The following is a 17,479-nucleotide window of genomic DNA, read 5'->3' on the forward strand; positions in this document are numbered from 1 at the left end:
AGCATCCTTTTCATAATCTGACATTTGAATATTTGAAGTGATTCCTGATGGAACTACGATCAATCATTTATCAGTTGGTAAAAATCGTTTGTCGTCACTTTGACAAATTACGCGGATGAAAAGCAAGTTGAAAAAGGAATATATCGATATATAGTGCAAAGAAACGTGCAGATGCAGAAGATAATTGTTACAGAACAAGTATGCAGGTTCTTTTAACCACCGGATTGTTGGTTTCTTTGATATATTTTACGGCAGGTAAGCAACTTGTACCAGTTTAAATAGCGCAGTTTTGTAGGATACAACCATTGTAAAGTTGGTTGTTAAATTCATAAAAAAGCATGCTTTAGTTTTGCAAACATTGCAATGCAAAATGTAATATGTTGAAAATATTATGTCAATGCATTCATTGTACCTGATTTATATGTCTTGAACAATACAAATTGATAATAATATACGTATAGGACATATAAGTCAAACAAATACAAGTGATTAAGATATTGTTGCAAATTGTGCTGACACTTTTAATCAGACATATATAACTTCTTTATTTCATATACAGAGTGCAGATCAGAATTTTTCGCACAAGATGAATACAAATCAGGTTTGCAGAAGCTTGTTCACGGCGTCAAGCAAAATCTTTATCAGATATTTCGCGTAATACGAACTTTTCGCAATAAAAGATATCCCGTGTCTTAAACATAAATGTGTACCCATATACCTACATAACATTTATCAAATTCAATATTTTTAATATATTCAAGGCCAAAACATACGCATTCGTCCGGTAATTGGTAATCTTTGGGACATCTACACTGATGTGGAAGGGAACTATTTGGTTCCATATGTTTTGTCCCCTCGCATTCGTAAGTTATATTAGGTTTTCAAAAAATCTGCCTCGTTGTATTGCCTTTGCTGCAAGATAAAGCAGTTGTCAAAATAGCTGACCATTTGGCAAAATATTAACGTTTCGAGTTTATTCAACCAAATTTTAGTTGTTTTTTTCGACACCAAACATATGTTGTGTTTCGCAGAAAACATTAAACCTGTCGTCAGTTCATTAATTAATGTCTTTGACGAGTTTGCCAGCAGCACCTGTGTTCGCTTTATTCCACGGGTTGCGTCATCTCACACTGATTACGTCACATTTGATGTTGGAAGAAGATGTTGGTCTGAAAAAGGTCGAATTGGCGGCAATCAAATGGTGCATTGAAGTATTTCTAAGATATTTTTACGTATCATTGTATATATGAATTTTGAACACCATAGAAGCATAGGAATCATAATATTCAAAGCGCGCACTTTCCTACCTGTAAGTTCTCAACAGTGCAGCAGGTGACAATAGCGCTGAAATAGCTGGTAAATTAGAGGCCCAGAATTTTGGACAGCTCAATGTTTGATAACTATATACATGTAATATACAGAAGACAATTTGGTTATACGATCATGTTACTTACAGATCACTGTTTCAAAGCGATGTGTATTACCAAGATACTTGGCAGTAATGCTAATTTATGCCTTGGGACTCGGAAAATATAGAGATAGTTATTTTGTAGGTAAGTTTAATCTAGGTTATACGTTTATAACTTAAAGTTTAGATTTTACTCATAATTATTTGCAGACACAGGATTTGATCAACTGGAATTTGAATCGTCCGAAATTGAACTACATGGGTAAGGGCATCTGCAAAAATAATGATTGCGACCTTTTCAGTTGTGATGAAAAACGTTAATTTACAACAGATCTTTTTTTAGTGAGGATAGAGGTGCACTTAATACAATAGACGTGGAGTCAATTGTTTTCGCCTACGGTTGTTTCAAATGTAAGTTTGTTGGACTAAAAAACAATCTACGCAAAATAATAGGATTAAATCAAAACCCCAAATAACTTGAAACAGACAGACGACTTAGGATTATTTATCATTTTCTGCATTGATCCGTTACTGAGTCTCTGTCAGCCATGAAGACTACACAGGCGATTCATAGAAATCAAACTCCCAAAAAATAAATTTGAAATTAAGTTTTGCATTTTTGTTTTTTACAGTTTTTACAGTATGTATTGTTAGTGCAAGAGACAGTTTATTTTTAGCGACCACAACCAAGCCACCAACCACAGTCCAACCTACGCCTGGCTGCGGTATTCCAGTTATAAAACCAAACAGCATTCTAATACCAAAAATTGTGGGGGGTAAGGTTGAGTTATATAAAATGTTGTGTTGACTGAACAGTGCAATCAACAATACAGTTAAATATCTTTTAACAGCTTTAACCTTAAACAAAATTGTGTTTTTTAACCATACGAAGGAACCGAAGCGGTTCCTGGAAGTTATCCATGGCAAGTTTCAATCCGTCATCGCCAAAGTGACAAAGCCTTCTGCGGCGCGTCGCTAATCACAGACCAATGGGTGCTTTCAGCTGCACACTGCTTTACATAGTAAGAAATTGTCAAATTGTTTCGAAAAAAGAGCCAACATTGCCATTACCTCACACTTTAGTGTGCTATCTAAAAATTTCATGTCTATATCCAAAAAGGCAATAATTAGTATTTCTTTTTAATTTGCAATGATAAATTCTAAGTCTACATTGTTAAAAGAGACGTTTCAAAATGGTCGTGTCATTTAAAACATAACTTTGACAGCACCAGCAACCCGTTGTTCTACGCTGCTTATGTGGGCAAACATAACCGATATAAAACTGACATCGGAGAACGGCGAGTTTATTTCTCTGGAGTTTTTAAACACGTCCAGTACAATACGAAAACTAAAGAGCACGATATTGCTCTTGCAAAGGTAATATTGCTTGTTACTTGTGATAGTGACTTTTTTCTAATGTCTTTCTTTAGTTTCTGAATTATATATTTGACATTTCAAAACGCGTAATCCTTTGTTTGTAAGCTTTCCAGTCGAGTGCAGATGACCAATAGGATTGCAACAATTTGCTTACCAAATAGCTTGTATGATGTCCCTATTTCGGGAACAATGCTTACCGTTACTGGATGGGGAAACACAAAAAGTAGGAGAAGTATAACTTTTGTGATAACAAAGAGAAAATACAACCATGTAGTTGCATTATCCTGTGCCCTAGAGCCAACTTAAATGAAATAAAAATCTCAGGAATGAAACAGTAGTTTCTCCTTTCCTAAAAGTGTGCTTCGGTAAAATATATAAACATCAATGAAAACTGTGTATAAGCTGCAGACAGATGGCCACTGTTTCGACCTAAAAGGTCTCATCAGTGCAGCTGGTGTGACTATCAGACCACTTTGCTGACCAAACGGCCAAGCAAAGGCTTCCACTTTGTGGTGACTATACAATCACCGTCATCCGTTGGGCACCAAACTAGGTGCAACCTTACGAATTTACAACATGATGAAACCCATGCAGAATAACTAAACACTTGAGATTGGACATTCATAAACAAATTCTCAACTCATTTATATCATTTAAGGTGTATTGAATCACGACAACAACCTGGTATATCCGACCAAACCATATTTTGTAGTTGCAGTTTTAGTTAAATTTTGTTGCAACTTAAAAACCGAATATAATGCAGACACTGGAGACAGCAACGTTCTGCGTCAAGTTAACGTCCCTCTCATGGATCATGGGCTGTGCAAGTCTTTGCTTCCTCCCGTTAAGAGTGGAATGATTTGTGCTGGTTACAGGAGTGGCGGAAAAGACGCTTGCACAGTAACTAAGAAACATTTTGCTTAAAGTTAAAGTAAAATGGTCTTATTTTTGGATGAATACATTTAAGAAATGGTTAATGATACCTAATCTGCAAAACCAAACTAGTTTGTAAACTTTGTACAGGGAGACAGTGGTGGACCACTTGTGGTAAAAAAATCAGCAGGGGCATACACCTTAGTTGGAATAGTTTCTTGGGGCATTGGCTGCGCGGAGAAGGATAAACCCGGAGTTTACACGAATGTAAGAAATTTGATGTTCTAGCAATCAAATGCGACATAAAAGTTCTTTACCGACACAGCAGTACTTCTAAGATCGTGCTGTCTTTTCTATGTCTCTACGTAGTATACCTAACGAAAGTTGCAGATTTGTTTACGCATGTTCACCTACAGATTTTTGGAAATAAAATTAACAGCATATTTCATATTTTGCACCATTACTTTTTACAGATACGGATTGTTACGTTATTTTTTTTTAGGTTGCGTTTTACTTAAACTGGATGTCTGGAATCATGGCAAACAATTGAATCAACATTTTCCTTCACACCCAACTTGCTACAAACTGATTCCATTTGTTTATTCATTGTTTATATTTCATAGCATTACAAATAAAATTTTGTGGTTTGGAAAATAAGATGCAGATTGTTCGCTTGTGAATAACCCGAACCACGTGCTGAAAATAGTTTTCGAAATGCATTTTATTTAATAGTGTTATAACATATTTGTGTTACATCTTCAGCGCTGATAGGTTACTTCGTAATGTACTTTAATAGTACAGGTTTGCAGCTTTACGCAAATAGGGCTTTAATTTAATGGTATTCTTTTAATTCGACTGATTCGCTTGAATCCCTGTTTTTAAAAATAGTACGTTTTTTTCATCTAAGGGTATTCTGGGCTCGGCGTCATAAAAATATTGCTGGGTTTTCACCACTTGTTGACAAACTTTCATTTACGTCAAAAATACCCATGAATAGTCGTGAATATGACGTTGATGTTTGTTCATGTGCCGTCACACAACGAGCGGCAAATGTGGGTCAATGTTATTGTTGGCTAAACACACAAACAAACAAACACAATTACTACCCTCTTAAAGTGCATGTGACACGACCATGGGAACTTAACGTAAAGTTATAGATACATCAGCTTAATAAAATAGAAAACTGCAATAAAAGTAGCGGCGACCAATAATCGTAAACCCTTTTTCGCTGTAGCGAATTTGACGTCATGAGTGCCTTATATTAAAGATACTGAATAGTTCCAAGTTACGCTACTTTAAAGGTCAGGGCATGCTGTGACATCACACAAAAAACTGTGACGTTACAACCCAAGGTCACAGGCTTATTTGTCTGTGATTAACGGCAAACCAAAATTCACAGTAGCTACAATGTTACTCTGTACTTTAATAAGACGGAGATGGTGCGTTTCTTCGCTCAGGGACACCACAAGACGTCATTTCTGGAGTGATGTCGTAACTTTATCCTGACAATTGTGGTGACGTAATCTATTGTTTCTAACATTCCTAAAAACGAACTAAACTGCGAAATATACCTCAGTGGTTCATTGCGGCGGATTTTAATAATAATGAACTTTGAGCGTTTTTTGTGATAATCTGAATATTTTTGCGGAGCACTTTGTGTTGAGGTTTTTTGCAACTAACACATATAGAAATATTCTAAAGACATGAAATTTCGCAATAAGTATAGTGGCTAAATTTTCAGGCCAATGAAAAAATATTAAGAAAAAAAAAAGTCCGGTATTTCTCATCTGCTCTTCAAGATTATTCAGCAAAAAGTTTTGTTAATTTGGTTGATCTCCGCCGTGTTTAAATGCTGAATGCCATCGTTGATGGTTGTAAAAAAACTGTAACAAACATGTGAAGTGCAATACGAAATATATATGGAAAATAGCGTTTAAAGTAAAATAGAACAACTGACGCGTGAGCACGAACCAAACAAACGTACCTTTGCTTCAAGCAACTGGAGGGTGCATCATTGGTCTCTGCGTACAAATTTACACATTTAGCAAATTGAGATATGGAATTGTCTGTGCGCTTGTTGGATTAAAATGTTTTTGGGCATATCGACCGAAACGTCATCGTATAATAAATAAGTTTGTTGACCAGGAAACCATAAACGTCCCATTTACGTTTGTAGTGTCTTTTTATTGCAGCTATTTGTAAAAATGTAAATTGTCTTATATTTTCTCCAGACCACATACTTGGTTCATGCGACAATGCCTCAATTATTTTGTTCTTAAGATATGTGGTAACAGAGCAACCAACTGATGTGATCTGTATAAATAATAAGACAATTGCATTACTTAACACCAGGTTTTCTACCAGAGGCCCAAACAAAAATACTCCCCGTGTTGAGTTGGTCACTTGCACAACCGTTGTTTCTGCGAAACGTTTTGCCCGCATGTCTTGTCTTGCTGCCTTAAATAAAACGTTATGTTCAGATAATTTTCCTGTGATCGTGTAAACTTGACATCGTTAGCCTATTAAAAAAAAATTTTTTTCGCATGTTGAGGTAGTGGAAATGTAATGTAAATTCACCTGCACCGATTTTGCAAATACTGAACTAACAAACATAATTTGCATTGTATATTTTTAAGAAAAACTTTTTAAAAAGTGATCGCTAAAAATATTACTTTTTGAAAATTTACTTCGCTTTTTTAATAAAGCTTCATCGAATTTGGTCTTCGTCGGCTGGGAAATTGGACAACATCTGACGGTTATCTGTGCAAAACATTTGTGTCTTGTACAGTTTTGTATTCAACTAACTTACAATAGCGTGAATACACACACCCGTCTGTAAACATTATGACAACATTCACCTCATGATGATATCCAAAGCAAAAATAATCATTGCTCGAACCAAATTTAAACTCTATTTTGCTTGAATGTACGTTTTTATTAGCTTTGCAAAATTTGATACATGTCTGGAGGTTAATTTGATTCAACAAATTCAACAGAAATGTATATTCCTCACAACCTAAAAAACATTGTCAACAAATTTTATGCAACGAAATTGTTTCAACAATATTATTCAAAACTTACTCTCCAGCATAACATCCACAGTGAAAGGAATTTCGAAATTGCCGGAGTTATTTTTCCATGAAAACATACACTTTTGATTTGCCAACGGCTGATGACTCGTGATTCCTACAAAGAAAATCGTTGTTTCACATTTATATTTTTGTAACGGTTTATTTCATCATAGGTTTAAGTCAATGGCCACACAAATAATGTTCATTTTATTATTGATAGAACAAAACTTGACACATACCATGCACATATAAGTTGATTTTCTCCAAAAGCCACTTTTTAATTGACAACCCATCTGCTCTAACCTCTGGAAAGAGCATACAACACTGTTAAATGGTTAATATACTGCAACTAGTGCACCAAACCGCAAAGTATAAAATGTATTATAAAGCGTGTGCTAAATTTATGGTGAAAACGATTTTTGCCTCAAAAAATTTTTCCAATGAGGAAGAATTTTCTTAAACTTTTTTACGCCTGAAACAGTTTTTGAAAAACTGCTGGGTCATCGCATCCATTAAACATTTTTGCGATAGTGCAAATTTTCATAAACATCAAATCAAAAGAACGTTTGGCTTACCTGACATAAGAACCAACAAAACCATAACAGTCAGAAAACCTGTGTTCATTTTCTTTATTTAAATTGTGACAAAGCCTGTATCGATATTAATGATCAGCATTCACATAAAAACACGCTTCCTTCTTACGCCTATCACATTACGCTCTGGCAACCAGTGTTCAACGTTATCTGTTTCACTTTATAAGGTATCTACAATGACCGGATGAAAAGGTGAAAATCAATCACAGTAAAGCCAGCCTGGCAGAAGAACGGGCTTTCCGATGTGTGAAGGGATTGCTGGTAACGTCAAAAGGTTAATCTATAGCTATCGCTTCCCATCAAGCTCGATCGGCTTTTTTAGTGCAGGGATTATTGAATATATACAGGTATATTATGTCGTCCTTATTTTTAGGCTTTGTTCTTCTGTTGAAGGTAAAGTCTGAGAAAACACTCTTCTCTCACTTTCTAAAAACATGTCCTTATTTCTGTCTGGTTACGTGTAAAGTTGTTTCACCTCCAACAATGTTAAATGCAACCTGTTTTATTTTTGCCAGCATGTTTCGTGTGACATATAAGTTATGTGTCGGAAGATATCATCCCTTTTTAAATGAGTCTTTTTTCTCTTTTTTTTTTTGGGGGGGGGGGGGGGGGGGCTTTTTCCATGCTGTATATAGACTATGCTCTCGAATCCCTAGCGAAATTACTTAAATGAAAATTTTCATTCGCAACCAACAACAAAATAGCTTGCAACTTAAAACAAAACTGGATAATTTTCGAAACTATAGCCAGAAATGTCACATTTATATAACGATCTCGTTCCAAATTTTGATTTGAAAGTAAACAAAAATCCATCTGGGCTCGTTAGGTTTTGTAGTTTTGTGCAGAATTTAGCCGAACTCTCATACATTTGTGTTTCAGTTTCACTGTATGGGGCCAATTGAGCCTTTGAATAAATTTTCAGGTTAGGGATTAAACTATACGTGCCTTAAATTAAATAAAAAAGAAGTTAGATTTTTGGTCCTTTTACTTTTTTACCTACTCTGCTTTTGCTTTGGAAATTTCATCAGAATGCACAAAACAAATAACTGTGTTTTTTTAAACACACGTCCGCCAAGTGAGGGCTCAGTTATCAGGATATATAAGTAAGTGTCATGACTGCTTATGTAGAGCAATGTTTTAAGCATAGAATTTCTAAAAAAAATAAGTTTCGGTTTTGAATGTTGTGGGCAAAAAAGGCCCAACAGGTTTCTGAATTTTCTAGCGGCCTCCATCATATACTAAAAATATTTGGTATGTCTAATACTTAAATATTTGATTTCCTTATTGTACTTGTAAGTCAAAAAAACAACGTTATACAGATTTTTTTTATTTAGTCTGTAACACCTCACAGTCTGACGTTGTATGTTGTTTCGTATTGTTTAATTAACGATGTAAAGGTAATATTATTGTGATATTGCACTAAATGAGTTTCAAGACATTGTCTGGGATGCAACATAGTGGCAAATTTTTTCATCGGCTTCAGAAAACATTCAAATTTTTGGCCTTATTAACGACGTGGGCAGGTTTGGGGGCGCGAAAAGTTTTTGTTTCTAGCGGACATTACATCAAAACAAAACACCGAACCTTTCAGCAGTTCGATAGTTGTTTCAATATCAACCTCTTACTATCATGTAAAATTTGGATCCAAACTTTAACGTTCAGAAATAACGTTTAAAATAGACATAGAGAAAAACTACTCAACCAAATTTTTTTAGATGTTTCACTATAAAAGTTTTAATGCTTAATGATTTATTATGAACAAACAAATAGAATGAAAAATTTTGACATATTTTAAAGAGAATGCACTGTCGCATTAGTTTTAGGTGATGACTGTAATGCTACAAATCAATTCATTTGTGTGGGGGACAGGAAAACCAATATACGTGTTACATTATGCTATATGCAACTAAAGTTTTGCTTGATTTTCTGGATCTCCTCTTCGATTAATGGTAGTAGTTGACGGTTGTTGAAGGTGCTAAAAAAGAAACTTATGTAAAAGTGGATTTTGATTGTTTGACACAACAAGAATGTCAATAGCCTACGAGATATTATGAATTGATTAAACATTTCAACATCTCTTGTTTTACTTTTTATGGTGTCAAAAAGAGACGTTTTTGAATAAACTGTTTTCGAAATAAACGGTTTGAAGGATACTTACATTTGTAGAGGATCATAAGGACATATATTGGAAGAACTTCCTGTGAACAAGTATATACCTGTGATAGGTCTAAATCGAATTTGTTTAAACTTTATTTGTTTTAGCATGAAACAATAGTAAAAAATTTGGCGCATTAATTTGGACAAATAAAACCACTTTTCTTCTCTTTGATTGGCTTTCATAAAATAATCGTTTGAGGAAAATACCGTGCTGCTTAGAATTAATGAGAGCCTCAATAATTTTGTTCTTCAGATACGTGGCATCAGAACAATAACCAATCTGTGCAAAATAAAAAATGCTTTACATCATGCTATACAGCTATTTTGCTATCACCAGTTTCAAGAAATATAAAATACTGACCTCGTGAATATATCCATCACAAAAATAACTGCATTCTGTAGTTCTTCTAAATTTTATTATGCCTCTGTGTTTGGATGCTTTTGCGCAGAACCGGAGGCATGTTTTATTGTGAATTAGGGAAAGCAGTGGATTCAAATCAGCCATAAAACTTTTTCCTTGAATAAACATGAACCAAATGTGATAATTTCATGCAACTATATTCAAATCAGCAAAAAATGTGACGTACCTAACTCTTTAACTAAAAGATTATCCACTGAATAAGGAATTACAAATTTTCCCAGAGCGTTTTTTCCCCACGAAGCTTTGCATATTGGTTTTGCAGGTGTAGGATATTTATAACCTCCTACAAAACAAAATCCAATAATAATATTGCGTCATGCAACGATATAGATGTTTGTTTATGCTGTCAGGTGTACATGCCAACAGTTCGTCGACAAGTTAAATGGGTAGATGTAGGTTTGGATACCATCAGTCAGTCAGTCAGTCAGCAAACAAATTACCTACCAGTATACCAAGTCAGCCATTTCAAAAATCCTTTCCGTGAACTGAACAACTCGGTACGAACAACTGCAAATGAATTATTGTGTCAGCAGCTGAACGCATTTACGTAAGATTTCATTTACCTGTCGATAAACTTGCCAAAAACACTATAGCTATAAACCAAACTCTCATCCTCATGTCACATATAGAAAATGTCAGTTTAGGAATCCAACCTAAATGTAAACGACATCACCACTCTTCCTTAAATACACACGGCACCAAGCACTTCCGAACCTTTTTTTTGTTTTCCCGCTGGTTACAAACAGGTTTTCCAAACGCACAAAATTTAAACTCAATGCAAAGCAAGAATTTTAATATATAAACTATATTTGCAATGTTAGGGATATATTGTTCCCAAAATCAATTATCATAAACTTTAGTAACGAAACAAGAACATGTGCCAACATTCTTTTTATTATGTGATAAGCAATGTGGAGCCAATAATATGAATTGTGTATAAGCTGCAGACAGATGGCCACTGTTTCGACCTATAAGGTCTCATCAGTGCAACTGGTGTGACTATCAGACGACTTTGCTGACCAAACGGCCAAGCAAAGACTTCCACTTTGTGGTGACTATACAGTCACCGTCATCCGTTGGGCACCAAACTAGGTGCAACCTTACGGGGCAAACAAGGTGGAAACACTAAGGTTGAGCTTCGCTTGGCCGTTTGGTCAGCAAAGTCGTCTGATGGTCACACCAGCTGCACTGATGAGACCTTATAGGTCGAAACAGTGGCCATCTGTCTGCAGCTTATACACAATTCTTTTTATTATTGATTTTTATTTTCGTTTTAAACAAGTCAAGTAAAAATCTGTATTTTGGAGATTTTAGCGAGGCGCGGTTCTCCTTTCCAACTACTTATACTCTGAATGTTGGTTATTTGACCATGTACTCAAACCAATTTGCCACCAGACCCGTTTAATAGTATTTACACACAATAATTGTAAAAAGAAACAATGATAGTTGAAATTGTTGAAAACCGTGAGTAAATGTGAAAGAAAAAACATCCTTGTCGTTCCATGTCTTCTTTCGCCGTTATTATTTAAACCTAAACGACATAAAAATGTTTATCACCTTAAACAGAAACATTGAATGTCGCAATTTTCCTTTGGAAGCAACTAATTCTGCCTTAAGTTAAGGTTTATTTTAATTCATCAGATTCTACAGTACTGTACATTGCACAGCACTCTGGTACTGACCGGATATTCGTAATTATAGTTGTTGCATTTGTACATCATGTTCAACTGTTTTGCATCTTCCACTGAAAATCCGTTCCTTTGTCGGACCACAGGTTTGCCGGTTTTACTGCATAAATTTAAATAAATGAGAAAGAATTGTTGTATTAATTTGAAACAAATAGTTACCTGCATGAATTTTTTGTTTATAATTGCTAGCTATTGTCAGGAGAATTGTGTACTTACGCATTGACTATGGTGGGTTTTCTGTTTTTTGAGAAGGAGTAACCTCCGTAGTGCATAACTGATCCGAGGTCATAAGGCGATCCCATCGAATCAACATAACGCTCGGGCATTTTCTGGAAGTTGCCCTTTGTTCCTTGAAAGGATAACAAACTGTGCAACTATTGTCCAAAGAAATTAGTATACTATTTTAACAAAAAACATTTACTAACTGGGAATGACATTTTCAAACATGATTTTAACATGATCGTCTCTATCAGGCCTTGATTGCTCGTGGAAAAATCCCATTGCGTGCATGAGTTCGTGCATCACGATTCCCTTCCACTCACAACCTCGTCCGATCGAAACCTAAATCACATATAAACTAGTTATGTACCGATTTATAAACAAAATGTTAAACTGTAATTGCTTAACCATTTGCTTTCCTCTGTTACGCCCAATGTATGACCAGCATCCCCTGCCCTTGTATATCGACAAATAATCGGTCTCTGTAGTTCTTGGTATGAAACGAATGCATGTTTCCCTGGCATATTGTTCCATCGCGTCTGCGACAGCTTTATTCGCTCTTGGGTTTGTCACTAAAAACAAATCGTTTTATTAAATTTCTAGTTGTGACTTTATTTTTTCGCATTATTTTGGCTCAAAAGCTTGTTGGAAAATTTAGTCTTTCACTGATTTCTTATTTGTGAAGTAACATTCACTGACTTCTTAGAAATGTCAATGAAAATATTTTGACATGACAGAATATGCATTACGAATAGATGGGTGAAGTTCAAATGGAACATTGCACGTTCCGTCGGGTTGTCGGAGATTATCCCAACGTCGAAATATTCGCGACGCGGCTCTGTTCGATGATCCACTTCCCAAGAACATATTAACGTGTTCAGCTACAATACATGTCGTTAAATTAGCTTGTGTGGAAGCACATACAAATAAAATTGAACCTGTCATCATTATATCGCCGTCGAACAGACCGGCTGTTTTACATCTGCAGCTGATCACACAACCCTCATAGCTTGTCTCAAACCCCAGTTTACAGTCATTTCCGCAGTTCGTTGTGTCAAAATCCTGACAACCCCTGTTTTCCGTTTTCATTTCATTGACTAAGAATTATCAATGGAAAAAAATATGTTAAATTCACATAATAACTTGCAGAAGTTAAAAGAATATAAAACTCATGCAAACAAAACAACATAAAAAGTAACCTTGGCATTGATTAATCTCCAATGGACCCGGAGCATTCTCACTTTCTACGTTCAAGTCAAATGGGTCAGCAATTTCACACTTTTGGTATTCTAATTCATAAATAGTTAGATCACATGAAAAGGATTATAAAATGGAGCAAATTACCTTCAGATTTTCCGCGAAGTAACTCTAAAAGTTCTTTTCGCAATTCTTCTCTCTCACTTAAAGGCAATGCCACTGCCGAAAAGCCAATAAGTTTGTTTTGAATAATTAGTTTAGACCTGGGGGTTTGGTTAATACAAATTGAACGAAAACTTTAATAAACTTATATTTATGGTTACTGCAACAGAACAAACAGGACAACCTACCTCCACTTGCTGCCAGCAGCCCAACTATCGACAACAAAGCGAACATCTTTATTCTTTGTCTTTGAACACTTTGGAAACAAATTTGCATTTGTTTGTGTCAACTCTTACCACTATATTTATAGACCCTGAGTAGCGACTTTTCAGAAATTACTTCTTTGCAAACCAAACGAATTAAACTGCAACTCTTTGCATCATTTCCTCATTGGAAAAGTATTCAATGGTTTTAAAAAAGCTCAGCAGAACTTAGATTAGTTTTGCCTTACCCAGCAAGGTGAGCGAGGATGTTGCGACGTTTCCGACGTATCTCTCGGGCCATGACATGAAATGCTCCTATACCGCAACAGGAAAACTCAATCAAACGCACTGAATTGTAGATGATTCGTATGATATCAAGCAGAACTGTCAGGAATTTACCAGTTAAAGCACTGCGGGTGTTTTACACGCCTCCTCAACATGACATCTCACAAGGAATGTTCGCTGCTGAACCCGCAAATTCGGTTCTTTTACGTAATATCCCTGACCCATGAGAAAAATAGAGTAATTTATGTAGAGGTTAGCCATGGTGGATGAAAGCATTGTTCGTGTTAAATTGGACATTTTTGGCAACCTCCCAGAACAGTTAGGAAAATTCATATGCAACCAATACACAAGACGTCCGTTTACCCTTGGCACAGACAATCCTGCCTTTAAATGCACATTCCTCTCTTGCTGTTTACAGAGTTCAAATGTTTTCTTTGCGTATCGTGCTCTCATTGGTGGTTGGAACACGTGTAATAAACCCAATGCGATAATTTCTCTTTTTAAACAGGAATTCGTATCCATTACAAGCAAGTCGGTCACGGAAATGGTTGTTAGATTTAATCAATCTTGGCATTTATTTTACAAATACTAAGGCTTCTTTTGAAGCAATTTATGCTCAAGATATTTCTGGACATTTAAACATGCTGATCGGCAACCAAAACCCACAACTTTCGGTGGATTTTGAGTCACTTGTCACGTTGACATCTGTTTCATTACTTGATCGGATAACTTTATTTACACGTGTTTACACTATACAAACCAACCTTTCGGAGGGTTAGATTTTAAATATTGGTCACTATGAAAGCCTGTAATATGTTCTCAGATAAGAATCTGAGATTTAATTGATGTTTTTATATTTTTCCACAAATGGTTTCCGTGTCCTTCCTAATTATCTATATTGCTGATGTAACCTATTAAAAGACATGTGTGTTTGAGCAATATTTTTTTTATTTATTGTTTACATCAACGTCACTCTATCAAACAAGTAGTAAAGAAACTGCACGAAAATGTTGTGAAAATCTTCAAGAAAACTTTTTTGTAACATTGTGTTCGGCAAAAAAATCTGTTTTGGACCTTTCGGCAAAACATTAATCAACAAAACGAAATGCACTTCCACACAATTTTAATAAGTTGGTACATAATTACTTGCGAAAATGAATTGTCATTCTGAATATAAAAGAATACATTTATGTAACAAATAGAAAGAATCAGAAGTAGTCAGCAACAGTCGGTAGTCCAAAGCTTCCTGTTCTAAATTTTGAAATCTGCAAAAACGAACGACACAAACTTTTTCTTTCGTCCACATATTTACAAATACTAATGTTTAAATTAAGAGTAAAAATGTCTTTTGAACATTTACGTATGTGACAAAATACATTATTATTTAGAATCAAAGGCTTGCTTCTTTATATTTACCATGCAAATACGATGTACACTTGTACATCATGTTGATTTGTTTTACATCTTCTTCTGAAAATCCCCTTCTTTGCGCTATCACAGCCTGATTTGTTTTCCTGCAAAATGAATGTCGAACTGTTGTCAGAAGTGATTGTGATATATATATATATATATAGTATATATTTTACTGAAGTTTTCAAAAACTGACCTGTCTATCATAGTCGGTTTTTTGTTTTTACTGAACGACATTCCAGAATATTGCAATACTGAGTTGAGGTCATAAGGTGAACCCATTGAATCAATTTGAGAAGAAGGCAGTTTAATAAAGTTTTTCAATTTGTCTACAAAAAATAACACAGTAACCCGAGACGAAAAATAAAATAATCTTAACTTACTGATTGAAACGTTTCGCCACAAAATTCTGACATTTGCATCACGATCAGGTCTCGTGTGTTCGTGAAAGAAACCCAAAGCATGCATAATTTCATGTATAATTATTCCCTTAACTCCGCATCCATAACCGATGTAGATCTATAAATCCACCAAAAAGAGCACACGTGTACAAGCTTTTTTACGTAATGTATACTATACTGACTTTTCCTTGTGTCTAATTGTAAGACAAAAATGTATTCCCTATATTACTCACCAATATAAACAAAGCAACGTTTTGAAATTACAATAAAAAGTGTTGCTGTTTTAGTTATTATCAGCAAAATAAAACGATCGTTTTGTTGCAAACAACCTACTGTTTGTTTTCCGCCAATTCTTCCAATAGATGATTTACACCCGTTGCCATTACTGAATTCCAGGTAGTCGACATCCAACCCTGTTCTTGGCTTAAAGCGCAAACAAGTTTGAGCCTGGAAATCATTAAAGGCCGCCAAAATTCTGCTCGCTTTAAAACTTGACTTTTCTGTGGATATGCATTAGTCTGAGACATATAGCAGGCTACTGGATTTTATTTGATACAAGTGTGTAATGCCTACGGATGGAAGGGTGAAAGGTGTACGGTATTTTGTATGTTCTGTCGAGTTCCGGAATATTGTTCCAACGATGAAGTTTACGACTTGCACCCCGATTACGTGACCCAAAAACCATTCGCATATCTTCATCTTTCAATACAAAAGTGCATTTGTAAATAATAGAAAATACAATGGAAAATTCCTCTTAATACATAATGCCTTCGTTTAGCGATAAACTTTTACTTTCGTGCATGCTCCATACATAGCCTACTTTTAAACTAAGTGTACAAAGTGTAAAATTTGACATGTTACCAGTCATAAGAATGTCTCCGTCAAATAAACCAAACCATTTGCACTTGCAACTGATTACACAGCCTTCTATATTGGTTTCATATCCGAGATAGCAACTTTCGGCACAAACAGAAATGTCGAAGTCTTCGCAGTTCTTGTATGATTGTGGTCCGGGCACTATAGAAGTAATGATACGAAGTAGGTTATTATTGCGTCTGCTACAAAATTTTACTTTCAACTTAGCAAATGGAAAACAATCAAAATCATTGGACCTATGTGTTTGGATTAAACAAGGCTATTACCTATAATAGTCGCAGGTGTATCTATATGAGCCCATTGCTTTAATAGTTTTAAATTTACCTTGACATTGGTTAATTTCTAGTGGACCGAAGTCGTATTCTTCTTCTTCGCGTATATTTTCAGGTTCTTTCGTGGGACATATTTGGGTTAAATCTAAAAATACAAGGAAAATATAAAAATGTAATATAATGTTTTTGTTGCTGCCAGGCATCAGGGTAACCTGAGGAAGCCTTGTTGAATAACAGGCGAAACGTCGGTGAATAAAGTTACGTTTTTATATATGCCAGAAGAACAGATTATTAAGTTAAAAATGTAATGTTACGGTTTTAACCTACATTGAAGTTCTCGGTTGTTGGGTAACAATCCAGTTACACTCCTTTGAAATTCTTCAAAAATGCTGACAGGCTTCGTTTCTTAAAACACATATGTTTTGTCAGTGAATTATTATAACTGTATTGTATACAATATACTTTCCATCTGTAAAAACTCACCGCCTGACGAAAAGCAAAAACTTGCCACGATAATTAAAACAAGCACACTCATTGCAGTTTTATAAAACAAATGAAGTCAATTTCAGTTTCAGTTATCATGTAACTGTCAAACCCTTCAAAAATGTGCTGAATCATTTCTTTTGCGCATTGTACAGATTGACACTACCGCGAAGTTATCAACCACCAGTGTGAAACTTTTGTTTCGTACTGAAATTGACATCGCAGCATTTTGTTAAACACATGAATTTCATTTTCAAGCCCGGGTTTTCATCAAAAATTGGTTTATATTATATACGTTCAAAAGTCGTTTCATTTGCAATTTTATATATTTTTTAAGGCAACAAAATCAAATTTTTCACATATTGAACACAGGCTTTTGCTGG

At 35.2% G+C, this 17,479-nt stretch overlaps 4 protein-coding genes across 4 annotated transcripts; 1 reads left to right on the plus strand and 3 right to left on the minus strand.

Annotated features, from left to right (window-relative positions):
- The first annotated feature begins 84 nt into the window (after nt 1-84).
- On the plus strand, nt 85-4,332 carry LOC145906255 (chymotrypsinogen A-like). Its single transcript, XM_082993681.1, has 14 exons — nt 85-255; nt 560-601; nt 762-863; nt 1,032-1,201; nt 1,457-1,553; nt 1,619-1,670; nt 1,752-1,819; nt 2,086-2,184; nt 2,301-2,430; nt 2,635-2,785; nt 2,891-3,008; nt 3,549-3,685; nt 3,809-3,925; nt 4,161-4,332. Exons 1-14 carry the CDS (start codon nt 201-203, stop codon nt 4,206-4,208), a joined length of 1,386 nt encoding a protein of 461 aa, XP_082849807.1. The 5' UTR covers nt 85-200; the 3' UTR covers nt 4,209-4,332.
- A 4,394-nt stretch (nt 4,333-8,726) lies between these two features.
- LOC145906545 (uncharacterized) lies at nt 8,727-10,542 on the minus strand. The gene is made up of 7 exons (XM_082993976.1): nt 10,464-10,542; nt 10,345-10,407; nt 10,067-10,183; nt 9,841-9,995; nt 9,687-9,759; nt 9,481-9,520; nt 8,727-9,297 (listed from the first exon to the last, which is right to left on the minus strand). Exons 1-7 carry the CDS (start codon nt 10,516-10,518, stop codon nt 9,219-9,221), a joined length of 582 nt encoding a protein of 193 aa, XP_082850102.1. The 5' UTR covers nt 10,519-10,542; the 3' UTR covers nt 8,727-9,218.
- Nucleotides 10,543-11,267: 725 nt separating this feature from the next.
- Nucleotides 11,268-13,549, minus strand: LOC145906246 (low choriolytic enzyme-like). Its single transcript, XM_082993674.1, has 10 exons — nt 13,355-13,549; nt 13,152-13,223; nt 13,007-13,096; nt 12,746-12,904; nt 12,557-12,688; nt 12,216-12,379; nt 12,014-12,149; nt 11,805-11,937; nt 11,583-11,688; nt 11,268-11,431 (listed from the first exon to the last, which is right to left on the minus strand). The coding sequence occupies exons 1-10, from the start codon at nt 13,440-13,442 to the stop codon at nt 11,426-11,428; spliced, it is 1,086 nt and encodes a 361-aa protein (XP_082849800.1). The 5' UTR covers nt 13,443-13,549; the 3' UTR covers nt 11,268-11,425.
- A 1,083-nt stretch (nt 13,550-14,632) lies between these two features.
- LOC145906504 (zinc metalloproteinase nas-13-like) lies at nt 14,633-17,192 on the minus strand. Its single transcript, XM_082993936.1, has 10 exons — nt 17,097-17,192; nt 16,941-17,018; nt 16,666-16,758; nt 16,327-16,482; nt 16,039-16,164; nt 15,799-15,965; nt 15,448-15,583; nt 15,261-15,393; nt 15,071-15,168; nt 14,633-14,919 (listed from the first exon to the last, which is right to left on the minus strand). Exons 1-10 carry the CDS (start codon nt 17,146-17,148, stop codon nt 14,906-14,908), a joined length of 1,053 nt encoding a protein of 350 aa, XP_082850062.1. The 5' UTR covers nt 17,149-17,192; the 3' UTR covers nt 14,633-14,905.
- Nucleotides 17,193-17,479: the final 287 nt, after the last annotated feature.

Source organism: Ascidia mentula, chromosome 6 (assembly GCF_947561715.1).
Source record: "Ascidia mentula chromosome 6, kaAscMent1.1, whole genome shotgun sequence".
Taxonomy (NCBI): domain Eukaryota; kingdom Metazoa; phylum Chordata; class Ascidiacea; order Phlebobranchia; family Ascidiidae; genus Ascidia; species Ascidia mentula.